The following is a 23,878-nucleotide window of genomic DNA, read 5'->3' as shown; positions in this document are numbered from 1 at the left end:
AAAGACTGCAAGGACATGAAGTCAACGGCTACCCACTGCTGCTGCTGGAGCTGATGTATTTTTAGTCTGACCTGATTCGTCCGTCTTTCGGCTTCATGTTAAGGGTCTCTGGACAAAGTCTGCTCTGATGTACAAGAATATTTCAGAATCTCATTCAGAGTATCTTAAAACAAGTGTTTTCCAGGTGAGGAAGGGGACCTGATGTAATTGCCAAAGCCAGCTTGAGGTTGGTAACTTTTGAATCGGATTTTCCTTTTGTCAGGCCAAGATCTGAAAATCTAGAACAGCGATTTCATGAATTTTCAGAAGAGCCAGTGAGTCACATAGTATCCACATTGATCACAGCAGATATCAGTATAGACAACATTTACAATCCCTGGTAATCTTATATTCTGTTTTATATTCATCTTTAGCCTGCCCCTCAGTTATGTGTCTTGAAGTTAACTTTTGGAGGGACAGGAAGTATTATCTTAAGAGACTAGTTTGGGAAACATGCTCAACTGTAGAGCTGAGAAATTAAAGTTTGAGTCTAAAAATGTACATCAGGAGCAGTGGGAAGGGTCTTTTCCTAAAAGTATTTTTAATTTGATTTTCTGTATGTATGACTGTTCTGTAAATATTTTGGGTTGTTTTTATTTTTCTTTTCATTTTTTGAAAGTGGACAAAAATCTGTGGGATTTCCCCCCTAAAACAATACAAAATAAAACTTTCTTTACACGCAAATAAACTTCTTTGATAAAAAGTAATATGCCTCTGTGTAGGTTTTTGTTGTCATTTTGGTTTAAGACAGGATCTCACTGTGCAGCCCTGGTTGTCCTGGAACTCACTGTGTAGACATGGCTGTCCTGATTTTTGAGACTAGGTCTTGAACTTTGTCTTCCTACCTTCCCTTCCCAAGTGCTGGGGTTATGGGCTTTGGTTTGTGGTTTGTATCTTTGAGACAGTATCTCTAGCCCGGGATGATCCTGAACTCAAGTAAGCCATACTGCCCCAGCCTCCTAAGTGTTAGGATTACAGGATGAATCAACACCATAAAACCTTTGGATGTTTTTATTTGTTAAGCTTCTCAAAAAGCCAAGTTAATTAGAAACAGTAGTTTCCCTGGGCACTATTCTAAATGGGTCCACAGGAATGCACAGTTGGTAGGCGCATGCCAGTGGGTTTTGCTTTTGCCTTTCCATATTTTATTTGTCCCTGTGTGCCAGATTTCTCACTCTTCCCTGGATTTTTGCAGTTGTTACAAATTCATTAATTCTTGATGGGGAGAAAACAGCTTTTGGATGCCACTAAACTTGGCTGTTTTCTAAGAGGTTGAGGTAAATGCTTAAGAGCATGTGAGAATCAAAAGAGGATGTAACACGTGGGCCTACGTTTTTGTGTGTCCAAGAACTAACTTCTAGTGTGTTTAGGGCTGCCTCTAAGGGAAAAAAAGAAAGTTTGGCCAGACATAATACAAATGTCTTTAATGCTAGAACTGGGGAGGCAGAGGCAAGGGTATCTCTTGAGTTCGAGGCCAGCCAGAGTTTCAGGACAGCTGGGACTATGTAAACCCTGTCACAAAATGGGGGGGGGGGTTGTATTGAAAGTACTTTTAAGGGCAATACACAAGGTTTGCAGCACTTTTTGCTCTTAAATGTTCATGTTGGTCAGATTCTGATGGAAACTAATTATAAAGAATGTGAGGACAAACTCATACAAATGAATAACTGCGTTGAATATACAATCAGAAGCAGTACTGCGGCATAATCAAGGATGGCTGGGATTTGTGACAGGTTTTAATATTGCAGGCTTAGTATGTGATTTATTCTTTGAAGGAGCAATTTCACTCTCGTTTTAATAATTCGTGGAAAATAGGTCATAGATTTAGTAGTCTTGGGTGCTGGGGTTAACATAAATAATAAGATGGCACAGACTAGCTTCTATACTAGGAACCTAGTCCAATAAAAGTCTGAGTTTCCGATGGGCAAACGCCCCCGCCTACTCGCTCTTACATGCTTGTTTCTCCCGCCTAAATGGCGTCAGGCTGAGGCTCTCACCAACCAGCGCCCTGATTGGAGGGTGGGCAGCCACTACAGTCCATTGGGCGCCACCGGTCAGAGGGGCGGGGAAGCCAGTGGCCCCTGTGCCTAGCCAGCCCCCAGCCCCACCGGCGCGGGCCCCTCCCCCGGCCCAAGGAATGGGTGCCAGGCTGGGGCACTACACCCCTGACCCCGAGGTGTAGTCTCGCTGCCAGCTCCTGGGCAGAGCTGGGCGCTAGGTCCGCCTCTTGGCGCAACCAGCTCCTGCCTTCTGGAGCCAGGCACTGAGAGCCGGCCGCCCCGCAGCGGCCCCCTAGGCCTCCCCGCAGCACCCCGTAATGCAATTCACCGGGGCCAGGGAGGCGGCGGCAGCACCTACGGCAGCGGCGGCGGCAGCAGCACTGCCCCAACCTAGAGACGTCTAGAAAGACGAGGAAAATGGCTCCGAGCAGGGACCGCCTGCTGCACTTTGGGTTCAAGGCGACAGTGAGTGATAGAGGGTGGGAGCTGGGTGGTCAGGAAGATTTGGGTGCCAGCTCAGGCCGCCGGGGAAGTGACTTGGATTAGGACTGGGGACACTAGGCTGGAAGCTCAGGTTCCGCGTGGGTCGGTGCGTGCCAGTAAATCCTCGCAGAGGCGGAAGGGGTCCGGTGATGTTCAGTCCCTGCTTTGCTCTTCTTGTCGGTCCGCGAGCACGCGCGCACTCGCACCCGCCCCACAGCTGATCACCCCCCCTTCACCCTCACCGCCCCCCCCCCTCATGCACGCACACTTGGGCACTTCCCTGCCTCTCCTTGTCCTGGTGGGCTTGCGCCCGGCCACCCCACGTTCCTGCGGCTCGCGGGCTCACCGTCCGGGGATGCGCCCGGTGGGGGGAGGGGTGGGCTCGCGCCGCCGCCGCCGCCGCCGCTGCGGAGCGCTCCTCCCCTCCCCCGGCGTTCCGTGGCCCGGGCGGCTCTGCCCAATGAGGAGCGGCGTTGCTGGCAGGTGGGGAGTGTTTTTGTTTTGGGTTGAAGTTGAGGCTTTGGAGAGGACCGAGCTAGAGACTGGCAGTCGTCGCGGCAGCGGACGCTGCGGGCGGTGGTGGAGCCCCCACCCCCCGCCCCGCGGGACTCGAGCGGTCTCTCCTCCGCGTCGGACGGGCGGGCCTCGCGTTGCCGCCGCCGCCTCCCGCTCCCGGAACTCCCGGGCCTGTCTTTGCACTCCGCACGCCGCAGCGCCCTGCCCGGGCCGCACCCGCTGGCCCCATGAGGAGGGACGTGAACGGAGTGACCAAGAGCAGGTTTGAGGTGTGAGCTCGGAGGGGTCTCGGGCGGCGAGGAAGGCCAGCTCTCGCACCCCCAAACAGTCGCCCTACGGGAGCCGCTTCCCTTGTGCGGCCCGCCACCCGCCCCCGGTGTCCTTCCCTGCTGGCGACCCGAAAGCCCCGCGCACCGGCTCGCCTCGCCTTCCAGGAGGTTCGCCTGCTGCCTCTTCCACCCGCGGGCCCCGGTCGGGATTAGCCCTGGCGCCCTAAATCCTCCCCCCCCCCCCCATAACACCCAGCTTCCCATTCTTTGCCCAGCCCTTGGCTAGCCTCCTTCCACCACGCAGTGAAAGCACCCGGTCCCCGACTGGCCAGCGCCTGCTGCCTTCGTAACTGGTTTATCGCCTCCCGAGCGGGAATCGATGAGTCCTCGATGGAAGTAGGAAGTTGGGGGCGGTAAGCTGGGATGATCAGAAGCGACTGTGGGGTTTTTGGTGCTGTTTGGATAGTGTTCCAATACTTCCTCTTCCCCGTTTAGTCTATACTTTTGTGGTTCGTTGTTGTTGGTAACTTAGATATTTGTTCAAGAGAATGCGAGGAAGGTCTAAGAGCCTTCGGAGAACCCGTTCCTGGTTTTGGCTTAAGTTTGTCCCGTGGAAAGGGAGGCTTGTAGTCTTGGAATTGAACCGTAGACCGTCAGAAATCTCTTTAAAGAGAATTCACGCACTGAGAAAGGGATTCCTCTGGGAAGTATTTTAACTTACTGGTGAAATACAATAGTGTAGTAATGTGCAAGAAGACGACTGAGAGACAAAGGAACTTATACAACAAGGGGAAATGTTACCTGGCCTTTTCCTGGCAGTGACTCACGCTGGGGTCACTCCAGGCTCAGCGTGCATTTGGTATTTTTCTCTCTATCTCTCCTTCCCTCTCTCGTATTTTTTTTTTTTTTAAACATCCAGTGTTTTCCTTCAGCTCCCTTTAAAAGATGAAGATAAGACAAAAGTTTATGGGCTTGGGGGTGAAAGTCTTACGTAGGGGCGAAACCTCTGTTTAGTCTTTTGTGTTTTTGAAGAGTATGAAGAAAAAGTTGAGTTACAAAGAAAGATTAAAGGTGTGGCAGATGTGATGGAAATTTCAGTTCACACTTACAGGACTAAGTTGCAGTGAGGACAGGAGAAAATCAGTCACTGGATACAGTAGAGTTTTCCTGTGTAGCTTAATGAGGGGGGCAATACAGGGGAGGGAAGACGCATAATAAAAATTACCTGTATACGGGGCTGGAGAGATGGCTCAGAGGTTAAGAGCACTGACTGCTCTTCCAGAGGTCCTGAGTTCAATTCCCAGCAACCACACGGTGGCTCACAACCGTCTATAATGTGATTTGATGCCCTCCTCTGGCCTGCAGATGTACCTGCAGTCAGAGCACTGTATTTGTAATAAGTGAATATTTTAAAATTACCTGATAGGACGATGTATTGCCCTAAAGTAGAAAGTCCAGAAAAGGTAAATTTATGGTGGTTTCAAATTCAGTGCTACTGTAGAAGTCCTTACTTTGAAGTTACTAACGACACTTGCCGGTTTAGGGGTGCTCTCAGAGGAGTCCAAAATGATGGCGACTGAGTGGGTTGGGGTGGGACCTTTTCAACTTAAGTGCGTCCTCTACCAGTTTGCTATTCTCTTTTAAGTTGTAGAGTGGTTATTGGGAAAGACTTATTGTCGTTTGTGCTTTAAAACTACTTTGCTGTTTCTTATTTTCAAATGCTTGTTTTGTTTGGTTTTTCTTGAGATGGGGTTCCCTGCAGCATGTTGACCTTGAGGTGATCCTCCACCTCCCAAGTGCTCTGCTTCATGATTTTTATTTGTTTGTTTGTTTGTTTTGTTTTTGTTTTTTTCTAGGCAGGGTTTCTTTGTGTAACCCCGGCTGTCCTAGAACTTTGTTCTGTGTAGACCAGGATGGTGTCAAACCCAGAAAAGATCCCCTTGCCTCTGCCTCTGCCTCTGCCGCTGGAGTGCCACACCATCCTTCTTGCTTTGTGAATTTTTTTTTTCCCCAAGACAGGGTCTCTCTGTGTAGCCTTGGCTGTCTTGAAGTTGCTTTGTAGACCAGGCTGGCCTCAAACTCACATCGATCCGCCTGCCTCTGCCTCCTGAGTGCTGGGATTAAAGGCGTGCGCCACCACGCATGGCTGCTTTGTGAATTTTTAAACCCTCAAAATTACAGGCCATTGTTGGTATACCTTTAAGCCCAGCACTCCAGAGTCAGAGGCAGGCCAATCTAGTGTGTACATAAGGAGTTCCATCCAGGACACTCAGGGATACATAGAGAGACCCTGTCCACAAAAGAAAAACAAAACAAAAATCCTCAGTTATAAAGGCCCAGGTCTTTCTCTTTTTGTTGTGTTTTGGTGTGGTTTTTGGTTTTTCAAGACAGTGTTTCTCTGTGTAATGGCCTTGGCTATCCTGAACTCATTTTGTAGACCAGGCTGGCCTCAAACTCACAGAGAACCACCTGCCTCTGCCTCCCTGACTGCTGGAATCACAGGTGTGTGCTACTGCATTTGGCTACAAGGTGGATTATTTCTAAGTAAGTAGGTGATTGCAGAAGAGAATTTTTCGTGAGTTCGGGAAATATGCACAGAAAATAATAGCTGATTTCAGATTCTGATCATGACTAATACAAGTGAAAGACTCTTGCCCCACCCAAGATGAGAGACTCAGGTCTTTGCATACTTGGTGCATTATTATAGCCTTTTTATGGGGAATGCTTTAATATTCTCTTTGAGTGGTTTTGTTTTGCCTTCTTGATACTGGGGACCCAGCATAAGGCCCTGCAATAGCTACATCCCCCAGCCCTTGTTTTGTTTTGAGACAGGTTCTCAGTATTTAGCCCAAATTGGCCTAGAACTTTCAGTGATCTTCTTCTGCCTTTTGAGTGCTGCAATTCCAGGCACACGAGACAGTGTCCAGTTTAGGAATGTTTTCTATACTTTTGACTGTTGAGATCAGAGGCCACATGCTTTATATCTTACTCGCAGAGCCAGAGATACAGAAACTGAAATCCTGGCACTTGGGGAGACCGAAGCCGGTCCCTGATCATTGTCATCATCACCACCACCACCACCACCACTTCCAGTCACTCTAGTTTACAGAGAGTTTCAGGCCAGTCTGAGCTGTAGAGCCAGACCCTATTCAAACCTTGTGTCCTCCTCTACTGTCCCTAAGGAAAACTTTAAAGTTCAAACCTAGAAAGATCACTGGTTATGTAAGCCAGATTTGCAGCATCCATGTAATATTAGGGTAGAGAATGAAAGAGAACTCCATGGTCCTTGCTTTGTTACTCTGGTACTGTACTGTACATTTTAAAGGTACACTTTATGTTTTTATTTTATGATTATTCTCCCTGCATGTATGTGTGTTCGCCTCATGCCTGCCTAGTGTCCACAGAGGTCCCACAGGATCCCCTGGAGCTAGAGTTATATAGATGGCTGTGAGCCACCATGTGGGTGATGGAAACTGAGCCCCTCTTCTCTCCTAAGAGCTGGCAGTACTCTTAACTAGCACGTCATTTCTTCAGCTCTACTTTGTTTTTTACGCATAGCACAGGATGGCCAGAAACTCAGAGTAACGCAGGCCGGCACGGAACTTCCGACAGCCCTCTCACCTCAGACTCTACCACATGTGCTGTCTAATTTTCATCCTTATGATTCTGTCTCACGTTCAACGAAAGTTAGGACCCAAGAGGTTACGGTTAAAGTGTTGAATTGGAGCCGGGCGTGGTGGCGCACGCCTTTAATCCCAGCACTCGGGAGGCAGAGGCAGGCGGATTGCTGTGAGTTCGAGGCCAGCCTGGTCTACAAAGCGAGTCCAGGACAGCCAAAGCTACACAGAGAAACCCTGTCTCGAAAAACCAAAAAAAAAAAGTGTTGAATTGTGTGGTTTAACAGTAGAGGGCCGGGATTCGAATCTCTGGGGATGTTTGTTTGTTTGTTTGCTTAGAGTTTCCTTTTGCGAATACATACGTATGTGTGTGAATGTACATGTGCGTGCATGGGAGTGCAAGTGCCTGTGGCGGTCAGAGACATAGAGTCTCCCTGGATCTAGAGTCATAGAAGACCGAGGTCCCTGACGGCTTGCTCCCCTCCCAGCGCAGTTAAGTTATCTTAGCTGAACCACTGAGCCCACTCTCCAGCTCCCAGTCTCTTACCTTGCTTTGTTTTGTTTTCATTTTGCAAGACAGGGTTTCTCTGTGTAGCCTTGGCCGTCCTGGAACTAGCTCTGTAGACCAGGCTGGCCTTGAACTCTCAGAGATCAGCCCAACTCTCCCTCCCCAGTGCTGGGATTAAAGGCGTGTGCCACCACTTCCTGACTTTATTTTTTACACTCAGTTTTTTTTCAACACAGAGTTTCTGTGTGTTAGCCTTGGCTGTCCTGGACTGTTTTGTAGACCAGGCTAGCTTGAACTCACAGGAATCCTCCTGTCTCTGCCTCCTGAGTGCTGGGCCACCACACCTGGCTACACTCAATATTTTTATCTTGTTCTGTTTTTAGTATAAGTTCCATAAAGCCTATTAAATGTGTGGAGAAGTGGTTTTCCTAAAATGTATTGAATATATTTTATTTTGTGTGTACTGTCAAATTAATGAGTGTGTCTTTCATTTTAATTGTGTTAACCGACATTAACTTTACATTCAGCCAGGTTAACACATTTAAATATCTAGTCTTGCCCTTAGATCCAAATTGAGATTTTTTTTCTTCAGTTCAGTCTTTACTTTTTCAGTACAGTCTTTATTATGTCATGCTTCTAATAGGTCCATAATAAAGATAATATAGTACTGGGGAAAGTTCTTACTTGAGTTAACATTTAAAATTTTTGTTTTTTGGTTTATTTTTGGTTTTTCAAGACAGGGTTTCTCTGTGTAGCCGTGGCCATCCTGAACTCACTTTGTAGACCAGGCTGGCCTCGAACTCACAGCGATCCGCCTGCCTCTGCCTCCCGAGTGCTGGGATTAAAGGCGTGCGCCACCACGCCCGGCTTAAAATTTTTTTAATTTACAAATTTTAAAGATTTATTTATTTATCATGTATACAGTGTTGCCTGCATGTAACACCTGTAGGCCAGAAGAGGGCACAAGACCACATTATAGATGGTTGTGAGCCACCATGTGGTTGCTGGGAATTGAACTCAGGACCTTTGGAAGAGCAGACAGTGCTCTTAACCTCTGAGCCATCTCTCCAGCCCCTTAATTAGCATTTTTAAAAGGCCATAGTGTTAAGCTGACATTAAGATACTTTATAATCAGTGCCTGGAGATGTTAAGACCATAAACTAGGGGATGAAAGGCTCTATTTTGTTGAGTCTATCTTCCATTTATATTCAGTTATTTTCATATAAATACATAGTGCTCCATGCTAAAGTGTCCGTAGGGCTGTCTTTAGTGTTTGGTTTTGTTTGTTTGGTCTGCGTTTGTTATTTCGTCAGTTCATTTTATCCAAAGTAATATCCAAAGTCATAATATTGCATGCTAAAAGAACATACTATACCAGTTTAAGAGACCTGGTTATTAATCTAGGTTTTGCATGAACTATTGACACTTAATTCATCTGGCCTGGTGATTTTCCTCTTTTACTAAACAATGGAGCTAAAAGCAATTTTTTTTTTTTTTTTTTTTTTTGGTTTTTTGAGACAGGGTCTCTCTGTGTTAGCCTTGGCTGTTCTGGACTCGCTTTGTAGACCAGGCTGGCCTCGAACTCACAGTGATCCACCTGCCTCTGCCCTCCAAGTACTGGGATTAAAGGCATGCGCCACCTAAATTTAGCGCCCAGCTAAAAGCAATTATTTAAGTAACTTTTAGTTCAGTAACCTATGAATCTGTGGTTTAAAAAAAAATAAATAAATTGTATGTACAAAGCCAGATGTCCCTGATAATTTCCTCTCCAACCTCCCAGTATTTTGGTTCAAGCTGACATGGTGGTGCACACCTGTTTTCTGAGGTACTGGGGATTCTGAGGTACCAGGACCACTGGAGTGCATGAATTGGAAATCAGCCTGGACAGCAGACCTAGGCTCCCCCCCAAAATTATAATTGCCACCTCAGTCTTAACAGTACTACTATGACTTTGGTTTAAAAACAAAACAACACAAAACCTCAAAGCGTTCCTTTAAGGTTTTATACCCTCTGAAGAGCACTCTGCGCACTACCCATACTTACTGATGTAAAATTTTGTTCTTAATGTCATGTGTATGATTGCCTTGCCTGCATGCATGTCAATAGACCACAGGTGTGCCAGGGTCCTCTGAGGCCAGAGGAGAGCATCCGATCCCTTGGATCTGCAGTTGCACAACTGTGAATCACCATGGAGGTGCTGAGAGCTGAGCCTGGGTCCTCTCAAGTGCTGTTAACCTCTGAGTCAATTCTGCAGCCTCCTCTTTTGTTTTGTGCATACTTGCATATAGTGTCTTTGTGTGAATACAGGTACCACGGTGTAGGTATAGAAGTCAGTTGATTCTTCCTACTGTGGGTTCTAGGTTTGAAGGGTCGAACTTAAATTGCGATGCTGGAATGGATAAGCACTTTCTCTTACTGGGCCGTCTGGCCAGCCCTGGTTTTGAGTTTTTGAGACATGGTGTTATATAATTCAGGCTGGCCTCAAAATATACTGTGTAGCCAAAGCCATGAATTCCTGGTCTTCCTGCCTCATCCTCCCAAGCCAAGGATGAACTGTCATGCCTGGCTTTGTTGTTGTTTGTTGTCTATTTTGTATTATGTTTTGTTTTGAGGCAGGGTCCCACTGTGCTGCAGCCTTGAAACTCTTATGGGGAGCAGGCTGGTCTCAGGCTCAGATTTACTTGCCTACACCTGACTCCAAGAGTGCTGACATTAAAGATGTGCACCACCAATTTATTTTGAAAATTATTTAGTTGTTTCTTTGCTTGCTTTGTTTTTCCAGGCAGGGTTTCTCTGTGTAGCCTTGGCTGCCCTGGACTAGCTTTGTAGACCAGGCTGGCCTCGAACTCACAGAGATCTGTCTGTCTCTGCCTCCCAAGTGCTGGGATTAAAGGCGTGCGCCACCACACTCTGCCTGTTGAGATTAATTTTGAAAACCGTTTTCTGACAGTCCATTTGCTCATCCTTTCTTTCTTCAGTACCAGGGTTACACCTAGGACCTCATGTATTCTAGAAGTCCTTTCTGCCTTGAACTGGATTCCCCAACTATCTGACTGTCTTCACTGGGCAAAAACTCTACAATATGTTGGGCGGCGGTGGTGATGTTTGTTTGTTTGTTTGTTTGTTTTTGTTTTTTCTGTCATTGTTTGCTTTGGTTTTTCGAGACAGGGTCTCTCTATGTAGCCATGGCTGTCCTGGACTCACTTTGTAGCCCAGGCTGGCCTTGAGCTCTGCCTCCTCAGTGCTGGGATTACAGGTGTGAGCCACTGTGCCCAACTCATGTTTTTTCTTTTGTTTCCTAGCTGGGCTTTTTTGTTCCATAGCTCAGATTGGCATTGGGCTCACTGTATACCCCAAATGGCTACAAACTCATGATACTCTTTTCAGCCTCCCAAATGCTGTGATGAAGATGTGAGCTGCCATGCTCAAATAAACCATTATTTATGTTAGAAGTAATCACATTTTCAAACTTTAGTATCCTTTTATTTTAGGCCATTTGTCAGTATGCTGTTAAGATTAGTGACGCTGTCAAATCTGTTCCCCGCACCATGCACTTGCTCTTCTAATACTCTGCAACTGAGCCCTCTTATTTCTCTTTTGAGACAGGGTCGTACTAAGTTGTTCAGACTGGCCTTGAGTCTTCTTGGGATGCATGAACCATGGACCCTCATGTACTCCTCAGAAACTGGGATTACAGACCTGAACCACCGGGCTGGGCAGGAGATGCTGTTGAATCGCTCTTTGTTTTGTTTTGTTTTGTTTTGTTTTTTTTAAACAGTCTTACTGTGTATCTTTGCCTGGCCTGGAACTCGCTATGTAGAGAAGGCTGGCCTCGAACTCACAGAGATCTTCCTGCCTCTACTTCTGAATTGCTAGGAGCAAAGGTGTGCACCACCATCCATGCCCTGACTTTGAATGTTTTTTAATTAATTTATTTATTTATTTTGCAAGATCAGCCTAATTACAATTTTAGGTTGTGTGTCTCCCTGAAGCCTCACAACAAAGCTAGATCCCTGTGCAGGCTTCATGGCCTCCCTGAGCTCTGCCCTTGTCCTGGCCCTGAGGCAGCTCCTGCAGGGATAGGGCTGAAACTCAGGGTGAATCAGTAAAGCCAGAGAGATACAAGTCCAGATCTCAGCCCAGGGCCCAGGGAACAAAGGGACCCCCTCCCTCCCCAAGTGTCCCGGTAGATGGCACATGTGGCAGGTATCTGTCCTGGCTCCAGGTGGAAGCCCCGGGTGCACCTCCTCCACCAGCAGCCTCTGCGGCTCGTGCTGGCAGTCCTGCCCGCGCTGGCGGTCAGCACTGTCCACCACCCGGATGGGCCCATCCATGGTCTCAAAGTAGTTCCACCAATAGGAGCGCAGAGATTTCCGGCCACCCACATCCCAGATGTTCAGCTTGAACCCCTGGTGCTCCAGGGTCTTGATGTTGAAGCCCAGTGTTGGGGAGATGGTGTCCACAGCTTCTGTACTGAACCCCTGAGGATGGTTGGGTTTTCTAGGCATGAGCAGCCGCAGCTCTTGCTCTTTCTGCTTCACCTTCTTCAGAACAGTCAGAAGCCCCAGGATCCCGTAGCCCCTTACCTTTTCTATGTAAATTTATTTTTACTTTGTGTGTGTGTGTGTGTGCGCGCGCGCGCGCGCGCTTGCGTGTGCACGCGCTTGTGCCAGTGTCCGAGGAGGCTGGATGAGATTATCAGATCCTTTAAAGCTGGAATTACAAAGGGTGTGATGATGGGTGCTGGGAACTAAGCTTTTCTCTGAGCCCAGGTCCTCTGGAAGAGCAGCAAGCTCTCCTGAAAGACCTTCTACCCTGAGCTGAGTGTACAGCTCAGTGGGAAAACGCTCGCCTAGCATGAGTGAAGCCAGGGTTCAATACCTACTATTTAAAAATTAAAAATTAAAAAACAGTTCTAACTTCTAGAGTTCTTCCATTTCAAACCTTGGCCTCATTTTACTTGCACATCAACGGGCACTTCTGTTACTGGCTAAAGATCCGCTCCTGTCCCTTGATATGCTGTGTCCTAACTGTGACAAGTTAGAAACTGAATTGAAAACTTCAGTACTCCAGCTAGGATAGCGCTGTGGTTCTGGAGCAGTATTTTTAGATATTCAAAGTATTCTAAGAAACCAGGGAAATCCAAGGGAGAGCAGGGAGAAAGGGTCCTCCTCCTGCCCGCCCCTCCTCCTCCTCCTGCCCGCCCCTCCTTCCCCCTCCTCCTCCTCCTGCCCGCCCCTCCTCCTCCTCCTGCCCACCCCTCCTCCTCCTCCTGCCCACCCCTCCTTCCCCCTCCCCCTCCCCCACTGAGCTTATTTGAGTGTTTCTGCTCGGTGAGCTGTGGGGCGGGTCTCACCCAGACATTAACTCAGAAGTAACAAGACGTGCAACTGCAGTCTCACACGGTTACGTCTTAGAGCCCTTCAGTCTGCTTGATAAACACTCTACACAGCGAGTCCAGGACAGTCAGGGCTACACAGAGAAAGCTGTCTTGAAAAACAAAACAAAAAAAGAGAATTCTTCTGTTTTGATTGTTGTTGTTGTCGGGGGAGGGGGGAGCAGGGGGGGCGGTGGTGGTGGTTGTTTTGGGACAAGAAAAAAGATTCTAATGTAGTCATAGCTAACAATAGGGTTATATTGGATTGTGGGATTAATTTATGCTTGATTCATTTTTCTTAATTATGCAATTTTAAGAACAAAGATTTACACACACACACACACACACACACACACACACACACACACGGCGAGAACTCTTTCCATTGAGCTCTGTCCCTGCCCACGTGCATTAGCTGTTGAAGACTTTAGATGAACAGAATGACATTAAGGGATAATTTTTGGGGGGGCATATAAATAATTGATAGCATGTAAATTACAGGGATGGGTAAATAGCCTCTTTATTATCTAAATATTTCTACAAACTTGATATTAAAGTATTGTCTTGGCCTTACTGAGGCCAAAGCTGACAGTTGCAGTTTAAAATGCTGTTAACGTGTTTGCTTAGTCCTGTAAACTGTTTTAAAATTAAAAATCACCTGTTACATTAGATTATAGTAGACAAGGATTTGGCTAACTATGGAACATATCCGTCTGTGTGTGTGTGTGTGTGTGTGTGTGTGTGTGTTTTAATTATATTTATGGGGTTGGGAGGTCTTAGAGGTCAAATGACAATTTGCAGGAGTCATTTCTCTCTCATCACATATGGGTCCTGGTGATGGGCCCTAAGCCCCTTTACCTGCCAAGCCATCTCGCTGGCCCCTGATCCACTGAAGGATGCAGGTAGAAGAACTAAGATGTACTTAACATTTGCAGTAACCAGATACAGTAGACAGAGCTTATTCTAGTGCTTCATGTTTGCAAAGTGATTTTGTTGGTTGGAAGGACAGCAAAAATAGAAAGATTGCTGGATTAGCGCAGAACTGAAATGTACTACTAGTTCTTATACCTATGTGGCCCTTTGTTGGCAGGCACAACAAAGTTATTACCAACTCAATATATCCTGATTTCATGTGACTCAGAGAGTTACTTTTAGCTGGGCAGTGGTAGCGCAAGCCTTTAATCCCAGCACTTGGGAGGCAGAGGCAGGCGGATCTCTTGAATTCAAGGTCTACAGAGGGAGCCCAGGACAGCCAAGGCTACACAAAGAAACCCTGTCTCAAAAGAAAGAAAGCTGCTTCTACTTTGTTTTCTTCATCCTTTGAAAGTGGGTGAAGACAGGCTGGAGAGATGGCTCAGAGGTTAAGAAGAGCACTGGCTACTGTTGCAGAGGACCTGGGTTCAATCCCAGCACCCACACACAGCTTCAGTTTCAGGGAATCCAGTGTCCCCTTCTGGCCTCCATGGTCACCAGGCACACAAGTGATGCACATACATACATCCAGGCAAAATACTCATATTCATTAAAAGGAAACGGGGCAGGAGAGATGGCTCAAAGAAAAGAAAAAGGAAATGATTTGTAGTTCCTACTAATGAACAGTTAGCTCAAAACGCCAAGTCCAGGATTTGCAGATTTGTGCTGGCACAGCAGTGGGTTGTCGAAGTTTCATGCATGGGGAGACAGGAATCATGGGAGAGGGAAGCTGAGCGTGATGGCTCAGGTCTGTAATCCTCGTGCTCTGGAGGCTGAGGCAGTAGACTCACCGCATTTTCTAGATCAGCCTGAGCTAACATGTAAGATCCAAAGGAGGAAGACCTGTTTCAGAAAACAAAGCACAAAAAGTGTTTTCACTTTATCCTGGTTTTTGAACCAGCTCATCTATATCTTTTAATATTTGGATTTTGAAATTAAATTTAGTAGGAAAATGAAAATGTTAATGTATCATACAGTTTATAAAAAGAAATTATTTAGTTGTGAATTAATAAAATGTACTTTTGCTAGGTGTGGTGGCACATAGGCCTGTAACCGAGCACAATGGAGTAGGAGAGTTTTTATAGACTAGCCTGGGCTACAGAGCTTTACCCTGTCTCAAGGAACATAACAGGACTAGACCATAGTCTAACCTCTTTTGAAACAAGTTTAAAATGTAGTGTAAATAGGATTTCCCTGTGTTGTTAGAGTTCTTGGGCTCACACCATTCTCCTACCTCAGCCTCCCGAATAGGTAGGGATTCAAGTATGTCACTACACTGAGGCTTACAAATGTGTGTGGCGCTCAGTGGCTGGGAGCACGCACTGCTCGTCCAGTGGATCTAAGTTCTTAAAAGCCATATCCAGTGACTCACACCAGCTGCAGCCCCAGTTCTGGTCTGCTTCATGCACTGCACTCATGTGCGTTTACACATGTACACACAGAGACATTCATAATCAAAATAACAATGGAATTCTTTAAAAAGTATTCTTTTTTAAAAGATTTATTTATTTATTATATATACAGTGCTCTGCCTCCATGTACACCTGCACACCAGAAGAGGGCACCAGATCTCATTATACATGGTTGTGAGCCACCATGTGGTTCCTGGGAATTGAACTTGGTACCTTGTGAAGAATAGCCAATGCCCTCAACCTCTGAGCCATCTCTCCAGCCCCAAGAATTTTTTTTGGGGGGGGGGGTTGTTTTTTGTTTTTTTGTTTGTTTGGTTTGGTTTGGTTTTTTGAGACAGGGTTTCTCTGTGTAGCCTTAGATGTCCTAGACTCACTTTGTAGACCAGGCTGGCCTCAAACTCACAGCGATCCGCCTGCTTCTGCCTTCCAAGTGCTGGTATTAAAGGTGTGCGCCACCAAGCCTGGCTCCAGAGAAGAATTCTTATATGTGTATTTTGTGTTTCTTTGTAAATATTACTCTACATAATTCTAGTATTCCTCATATCACTGTTACTTTTGAGTACGTTCCCTTTACAGACTTCATTGTCTAAACGCTAAAGTTCCTTTTACTGTGATTCTCTGCATAGAGATGATTAATCCATTGCCACTGTCTTAAGTATCTTTGTAAGTCCTATTAAAGAAGGAGAAAGAGTTGAGCATTGATTTCTTCGCTGTAACTCTCCTACTTTTCAAAGTAAATGGGGATAGCCGGGCGTGGTGGCGCACGCCTTTAATCCCAGCACTCGGGAGGCAGAGGCAGGTGGATCACTGTGAGTTCAAGGCCAGCCTGGTCTACAGAGCGAGTTCCAGAACAGCAAGGGCTACACAGAAAAACCCTGTCTCAAAAAACAAAACAAAACTTAAAAAAAAAAAAAAAAGTAAATGGGGAAACTGTGTGGTCTTTAAATCCAACACAAGTCTTTTACAACTTGCTTAGCCCGTGAAATAGTGATTCTCAACCTGTGGGTCATGGCTTCTTTGGGGGTCGAACCATCTTTCCACAGGTGGTGCAGGTTGCATATCAGGTATTTACATTAGAGGGCGCCGGATCTCATTATAGATGGCTGTGAGCCACCATGTGGTTGCTGGGAATTGAACTCAGGACCTTTGGGGGAACAGTCAGTGCCCTTAATCTCTGAGCCATCTCTCTAGCCCTACATTATGTTTCATAATTAGCAAAATTACAGTTATGAAGTAGCAATGAAAATAATTTTGTGGTTGAAAGTCACTACAACATGAAGAACTGTATTGAAGGGTCGCAGCATTAATAAGGTTGAGAACCATTGCACTCTGTGGAGTAGGCTGACCTTGAACTCAGATATTTACCTACCTCTGCCTCCCAAGTGCTGTGGCTAAAGGCATGAACCACAATGCCCAGGTCATTTTTTTTTCCTGTTTTGTTTTGTTTTTCCAGACAGGGTTTCTCTGTGTAACCCTGGCTGTTCTGGACTCACTTTATAGATCAGGCTGGCCTTGAACTCACAGAGGACCACCTACCTCTTTCTTCCAAGTGCTGGAATTACAGGCATGCAACACGGTGCCTGGCTAAAACACCACACTTTTAATGAGACAGCTAATTAAAGCAGCTGCTTCTGAGGCTAGACATTGACCTGAGATGTAACTAGAAAGAACAGCTTTAGGAAAAGAGTGCCAAGGAGCAGCTCTCACTCGCTAGTGATTCTAGAAAAATCTATTACATGGTGTATGTGGTCGTTTACGTTGTGTGTGTGTGGTTATTTGTGTAGTATTTTGGGGTTTTTTTTTCTGGTCTTAAGTACTTTCAGCTTCAAGCACACGAGACAATTGCCCCACCACTGAGCTTTTTTTTAAGCCAATGAGTATGTTTTATTAAAACAACTTAGGAATTGTTATTTATACTGATGAACCTCACACACAGCATATTTTGCTGATTCTCCTCCAGAAAGTCAGCTATTTTAAACAATTAGCTCTTAGCTCAGGTAACAATATTTTTAACTTATTTGGTAATTTGGACATACAGCTTCAAGCATTGTACACACACACACAGAGTGCATGCAAGTGTAAATGCAAATGTATGTACCTTTTTCTACTGGCCTATATCTCAAGCCCTTGAATAATAAATTAATAGTGTTTGATACATTAAACAGCATGTTCACGTTTATGATTTAATTTGAATTTAATTTGTAAAAACAGAGACTAGGGCTGGAGAGATGGCTCAGAGGTTAAGAGCACTGGCTGCTCTTCCAGAGGTCCTGAGTTCAATTCCCAGCAACCAACCTCATCATGGCTCACAACCATCTATAACAAGATCTGGTGCCCTCTTCTGGTGTGCATGCACACATGCAGGTCGAATACTGAATAAATAATTAAATCTTAAAACTAAAACTCTAGAGAATAGTTTATTTTATGAGTGTAAGTGCTACACGTTAGTGTGTTTCTATTTATGATTTAATTGAATTTAGTTTAAAAATATCTCTTAGGTAAAGGATACTTTAAATTTTATTTTTATTTTCTGTGTTTGAATATTTTGCCTGCATGTATGTCTATGCAACACATATGTGCCTGGCAGGCAGTTGTGAGCTGCCCTGCCATGTGGGAGCTGGAAACAGAACACAGGTCCTCTGTAAGAGTACCAGGTGCTCCCAGCCTCTGAGCCACCTCTCTCCAGCCCCTAACTCTGTTACTCAGAAAACTGATGCTCCGAAAATCTAATTTCCCTGTATTGTTTTTAAGATAAGGTTTCATGTAGCCCAGGTTGGCCACAAAGTCAGTGTAGCTGAGGCTGGCCTTGAGCTCCTCATGCTGGGGCTTCCATTTACAAAGTGTTGGGATTACAGGACTATGTGACAATTTCCAGCCCTTTTTATTTTTCAGGCTTTGTGAGATTGGGTCTCCCAGTGTGAACCCAGGATAGCCACCTGTGCAGTTACCAATAGTACATATTCTTTGTACTGTGGTCCGGCTTTGAACTTGCTAAAGAGCCAAGAATGGCCTTGAGCTCCTGGCTTTCTACCTTACATTCAAAGTGTTGGTGTGGGATCACAGCATGGTGTAGCACCCTGCTTTTACACTACACAGGTAGAGCCAGAACCGCTTGCTACAGGTCAGGCCCCTTAACTGGCTTTAGCCATTAAAAGAATGGTACTAATAAATTAATGTGTGTACACACACACACACACACACACACACACACACACACACACACGGGGAGGGGAAATGTGCATGTCCACTTGTTCAGCACAGCTTGGTCCTGGAAACCTGCTGGGGCAACAAGATAATGAAGAAACCACAGACACATACAGAAAAGCTGGGGTCAGGGGGGTCACGCTTGCTCTGATGGAGCAGCACCAACTGTTCAGCATCCTGGAAGGAACCTCAGCATTCGGTACAAGATGGAAGGGTAGCAGCTCTCTGTAGGGAGCAGTTTCAGGCTGCAGTCATCTTGGAGGAAGACGTCGCAGTTTTACACACACTGGGCAGTTGGTTCAAAAACACTTGTAATCTGCCGTGCCTCTGAGACTCACCCAGAGGAAGTGTTGCCAGTTCTGTGAGTCTGAGGCTTCGGTCCTTGTCAGTACTACACGTTCACTCAGGGCTCCATCTGTCGCCTTTACGTTGCCTCGGGTTTCCTGGGCTCACCACACATACTTTTTTTTTTTTTTTTTGAGTGTCTCCTGAGTGCTAAGATTAAAGGCGTATGTGCCACCACACCCAGCACGCGTATTTTGAGGTGCTGTTAATTTGTACATACAGTATACATTATATCATTTTGATGTCTGTAAGAGGAACTGGAGACTTGTGTGCCACAAGGCATATGTGAAAGTCAGAGGACAACTTGAAAGCCTCTTTTTCTCAGTGGGTCCAGGACCCAACACCAATTGTCAGACAGGCTCTTACCTGCTTAGTCATCAGCTCTGTAGCCAGCGATACAGTTTTTACGGTGGTCATGCTTTGTGGTCCATCTGATCCTTCAGCCTCAGCTTCCCAAGTGCTAGGATTATGGCACACAGCACCACATCCAGTTCAGTAACATTTGCTAATGACTGATGCAGTCATCGAGTATTGCCTGAGTATTTTGGATGTGCCTGCAGTTAAGAATACCAGGAGAGGGGGCTGGAGAAATGGCTCAGAGGTTAAGAGCACTGCCTGCTCTTCCAAAGGTCCTGAGTTCAATTCCCAGCAACCACATGGCGGCTCACAGCACATCTATAACAAGATCTGGTGCCCTCTTCTGGCCTGCAGGTGTACATGCAAGCAGAATACTGTATACATAATAATAAATCAATAAATCTTTAAAAACAAAAAAAATGTAAAAATGAACAAAACCTTGTCCTGGTGGAGTCTAAAATCGAGGACGATATGTAAAATGCTAGTAATTTCTAGGACCAAAACCAAGGACAGAGACTTAGCAGTGGGAGTTGCGGCTGTGAGGGCAGGGGCATGGAGGGTTAGGGAAGATTGAAGAACGGCCTTGACCTTTAAACTCTGGATTTGTTTCTGATAAAGTAAACTGCAACTATCTGTTTGAGCAGAAGAGGAATATCATACCACTTGTTCTTTGAAAATACCATGTTGATCTCAAGATGAAACTCAGTATAAGACTGCCCACCTCGCATGCACAAAGCCCAAGGTTTGCCTCAGAATTAAAGTCACGCTGCTGCTTTCTGAAGACATAATTATATGAAACATTATTCGAGACTACTGTAAGAAGTTAGACAGAGGCAGTGATATTTTATATCTAATGATTGTAGTAAAGATAGAGAGAAATGGCTGGGACCTGGCCATGCAATGCAGGTCAGGGCCCTTTGCTTGCAGTAGTGGTGGTACATGGCTCTAATCCTGCCACCCCAAGGCAGTGGGAGGCTGATTGCTATGAAATACTTTCAAATGTGAAATTTCTTTGAGATAGGACTAAAGTCCAAACTTGAAATACATTCATCTGTTCTTCCTCCTCCTTCTCATCCTCTTCCTCCTCCTCTTCTCCTCCTCCTCCTCTTCCTCCTCCTCCTTCTTCCTTCTTCCTCCATCATCTTCTTCTTTTTGGTTTTTCAAGACAGGGTTTCACTGTGTAACATGAGCCCTGGCTGTCCTGGACTCGATTTATAGACCAGGCTGTCCTCGAACTCAGAGATCTGCCTGCCTCTTCCTCCCAAGTGCTGGAATTAAAGGTGTGCACCACCACCTCCTGGCTCCATAATTTGTTCAAAAGAGCAATTACATTTATTTCTACTGAGGAAAACTTTTGGGTGGAGAAATTATAAGCTTATTTTACTTCAGATTTATTTAGCATACAAAAATGTTCTCCCTTTTGGATACTGGCAAGAAAGCCAGCCAACTGGAAAAACATCTGGTATTGGCTGAGTGAGAGCATGGCATAACATTATAAAACTACTTACAGGAAAAGTGTTTTTAAGAAAGTCTTCTCAGCAGGGTAATAGTACACACACCTTTAATCCCAGCGCTCAGGGAGGTGGAGGCAGGCAGATCTTTGTAGATTCAAGGCCAGCCTGGCTTATAGAGTGAATTAGTTCCAGGATAGCCAAGGCTACACAGAGTAAGCCCTGTCTAGAAAAAAGAAAGGAAAAAAAGAAGGAAGAAACATCCAGCTTTAGGTGTGGGCTTCCATCTTAAACTCTCCAGAGTGTTCCTGCTGCCATAAGATTTGACCTACCATCGGATGTCACAAAGTTTGTTCAAAGCTATGAAAATGAGACCACCAGACATCCATTTTTTCCAATGAAGAACCTTTTTCCCCACAGTAATTGCTGTCCAACACTGCCCGATCCTACATTTAACCTCAGTCACCGTAGAGCAGCTTAGAAGAATTAGTTTGCCCTGGGAGCTCCAGTCCTCTTTTTAAAGGTCCCTCAGGAGGCCGCGGCCCTCTGGCATCTTGGCTACTTCTGGAGTGTGTAATAGGCCATTATTAGAGTCTGAGACGCTGGTTTTCCTCCCAGCTGACTCTCTTTCCACAGTGACAGCAGGAATGATTCAGGAAGGTGCTTTAGTGTTTAAAGCCCTGCTTTGGAAGTCATTCATAGTCGGTGTTTGTTTTTAGCCCATATGTGTTTGAGGCGTGTGTTGGGCACACCTATTGCCACGTTCGTCTTTCTGCTTATGCCTGTGTCATATGATTGTGCAGGTTCCACCGTGGGCTTGAGAATGTTTGGAGGACAACCTTAGAAGTCAGCCATTTTCATTGTTTGCCACTTTATACACCAGGCTGGCTGTTTCGTGAGCCGTCTGCCCATCCACCATGAGGTGCTGGACTTCAGGTGCATTGCTTGTCTGGGGGTTTGAACTCACATCCTCGCGCTTGGGTAGCAAGAGTCCCAGCCACTGAGCAGTCCCGGCAGCCTGTCTTGTGTCTGTTGTTGCTGTTTGTTTTGTGTTTAGTTTGGTTTGCTTTTTGTAGATAGGGTCTTAGTATTTACCCCAGGCTGGCTCCAAACCCATGGTCCTCCTTCATTTGTCTCCCAGATACTGGTGTTGCAGGCAAGAACCACCATAGCTAGCTGAGAAGTAACTTCATCAGCATGTATTTTCATAAAGAAAGTTGGGATCCCAGAGGCTTCTTTTCATCTTGAACTTTCACTTACATGCATGTAGCTCATTCTATTATCAATTCATTCGTAGATGGAAACTTAGGTTATATCTGTCTTTGGGCTACTGGGAATAATGCTGAGCCTAACTGTGTATAACAGTTTGATGAAAATACATGTATTTTATTATTTTCCGGCAGGATCTTTCTGTATAACCCTGGTTGGCTTAGCAGTCATTGTAGACCAAGCTAGCCTCGAACTGACAGATTTGCCTGTTTCTGCTTCCTGAGTTCCGGGATTAAAAGTACTTGATAAAAGGTGCTTGACGAAAATACTGATCTGTAAAAAAAAAAAGAAAAAGAAAATATTGATCTGTATAGTTAAGTATTTTGTTTTGTTTTGTCTTTGGATGTTTCAAGACAGTGTTTCTCTGTGTAGCTCTGGCTGTCCTGGACTCACTTTGTAGACCAGACTAGAGGTAAAGGAAAGTGAGGCAGTGGGATCGCTGTGAGCTCGTGTGTTAGAAAGCAGCCCTATCAACACAGTGAAACTCTGCCTCAAACAGCAAGGAGCAGAACAAATCACTTATCTGTGAGAGTAAACAGACAGCCTTTAAAAAGTGGAGGCATCTATGTGTAAGTTGTGTGCTAAGTAAAGCTTTAGTGTGTAGGAAGTAACATAGAACCCTTATAGTCAGTAAGTCTGGGGCTCGAGGTAGAAGGCTCAGCTGCTATGAGTAAGGGAAGCCTGGATTCTACCCCAGCACTGGGCATTATGTCCCAAACAGGTGTAGGCAGAAGTATAGAGAAGAATAGCAATCCTTGTTAGTGATAGAAAGGTAGACTGCCATAGCCGCTTCAGAAATCAATTTAATGGCTCCTTTGAAATTTTATCAAAATGTCATATGACCATAACCCCATTCCTAGATGATTTAAAAATCAGTATTTACACGAATACATACATAATAATGCAAAAAACAAACAAACAAACAAAAACCAAGCTGGGCGTGGTGGCACATGCCTTTAATCCCAGCACTCGGGTGGATCACTGTGAGTCTACAAAGCGAGTCCAGGACAGCCAAGACAACACAACAGTATTCTGAATATCCAAAAGGCTGTTAAGAACTAAACAATGAATGAATGAACAAATGAACAGACAAAATGTGATACATACAGAGAATCTTTTTATTACTTGGCCATAAAAAAGAAAGTACTTCTACAGTGTAAATAAATCCCAGAAATATTGTAAAAGGGGATCAGTGATGCATGAGGCATCACATTTCAATTCCCTTTATATGAAATAACCAGGCCCAGAAAAATTCATAATCTGAGGAAAATTAGTAGCTGTTGTGGATTATCAGGGAGCAGCAGAGTGTGCGAGTGGCTGCTTGATGGACAGAGTGTTCTGAGGGCTAAGCACATTGGGAACTAGGAGACTGTACTAGCCCAGCAGCTTTAAGTACGCTCAAAAGCACACTTCAAAATGATTTGCTATGTGAATTTTTAAAAAAGAGCCTTTTAGAGGCAGTCAGCAGTGGCACACACCTTTGGTTGCAGCAGAGGCAGAGGTATGCGGATCTCTGAGTTCAAGGCCAGCCGGCTCTACAGAGCTAGTTCCAGGACAGCCAAGGCTCCATAAAGACCCTGTCCCTGTGGTGGGGGGTGGCGGCTTTATAGAGTCAGAGCATGGTAGCACATGTCTTCACTTCCAATATTCAGGAGGCAGAGGCAAGCAGATCTGCGTTTGAGGCCAGCCTGGTCTACATACCTAGTTTCAGGACAGCCAGAGCAACATAGAGAAACTGTCTCACAAAAGGAACAAAAAGTTGGTGCCAGAAAATACTTGCGTGAAAGCCAGGCATGGTGGTGCATGCCCTTAATCCCAGCACCCAGGAGGCAGAAGGAGATGGACGTCTGAGTTTGAGGCCAGCCTAGTCTACAGAATGAGTTCCAGGACAGTCAGGGCTACAGAGAAAAACAAAAGAAAAGTTGAGTGAATGTGGTGACACATTCCTACAATCTTTTCTACTCAAGACCCGGAGGCAAGAAGGTAGCTGGGGTACATCAATGAGACCCTGTCTTAAAAATAAAAAACAAAGACCAACAAGATGTCTTAGCAGTTAAGA

The 23,878-nt window shown here is 45.5% G+C and overlaps 2 protein-coding genes across 3 annotated transcripts in view; one reads left to right on the top strand and one right to left on the bottom strand.

Annotated features, from left to right (window-relative positions):
* Positions 1–2,174: 2,174 nt before the first annotated feature.
* Fbxl20 (F-box and leucine rich repeat protein 20) overlaps positions 2,175–23,878 on the top strand; it is a 56,917-nt gene continuing 35,213 nt past the window's right edge. Inside the window, exon 1 of one of the 2 annotated variants that reach the window (XM_051158468.1) lies at positions 2,175–2,504. In XM_051158468.1, coding sequence (XP_051014425.1) covers positions 2,457–2,504 — 48 coding nt within the window. In that variant the 5' untranslated portion in view covers positions 2,175–2,456. Of the gene's footprint in view, positions 2,505–3,173; positions 3,308–23,878 lie in introns of those variants that run through there. The other variant, XM_051158469.1, reaches the window with a different exon arrangement.
* LOC127200163 (ADP-ribosylation factor-like protein 2) lies at positions 11,438–19,159 on the bottom strand. Its single transcript, XM_051158276.1, has 3 exons — positions 19,109–19,159; positions 11,677–12,018; positions 11,438–11,503 (listed from the first exon to the last, which is right to left on the bottom strand). The coding sequence occupies exons 1-3, from the start codon at positions 19,157–19,159 to the stop codon at positions 11,438–11,440; spliced, it is 459 nt and encodes a 152-aa protein (XP_051014233.1).

Source organism: Acomys russatus, chromosome 16 (genome assembly GCF_903995435.1).
Source record: "Acomys russatus chromosome 16, mAcoRus1.1, whole genome shotgun sequence".
NCBI classification, from domain to species: domain Eukaryota; kingdom Metazoa; phylum Chordata; class Mammalia; order Rodentia; family Muridae; genus Acomys; species Acomys russatus.
The sequence above is the reverse complement of the archived record's forward strand: the minus strand, read 5'-3'. Positions and strand labels throughout refer to the sequence as shown.

Bases quoted from the DNA above. Each gene is read 5' to 3' on its own strand.
- LOC127200163 (XM_051158276.1), bottom strand. From the start codon at position 19,159: ATGACCACCGTAAAAACTGTATCGCTGGCTACAGAGCTGATGACTAAG. The intron at 12,019-19,108 runs GTAAGAGCCTGT...TACATAGAAAAG, and splicing joins CAGAGCTGATGACTAAGCAG to GTAAGGGGCTACGGGATCCT. The intron at 11,504-11,676 runs GTGCACCCGGGG...CTATCCCTGCAG, and splicing joins AGAGGCTGCTGGTGGAGGAG to GAGCTGCCTCAGGGCCAGGA.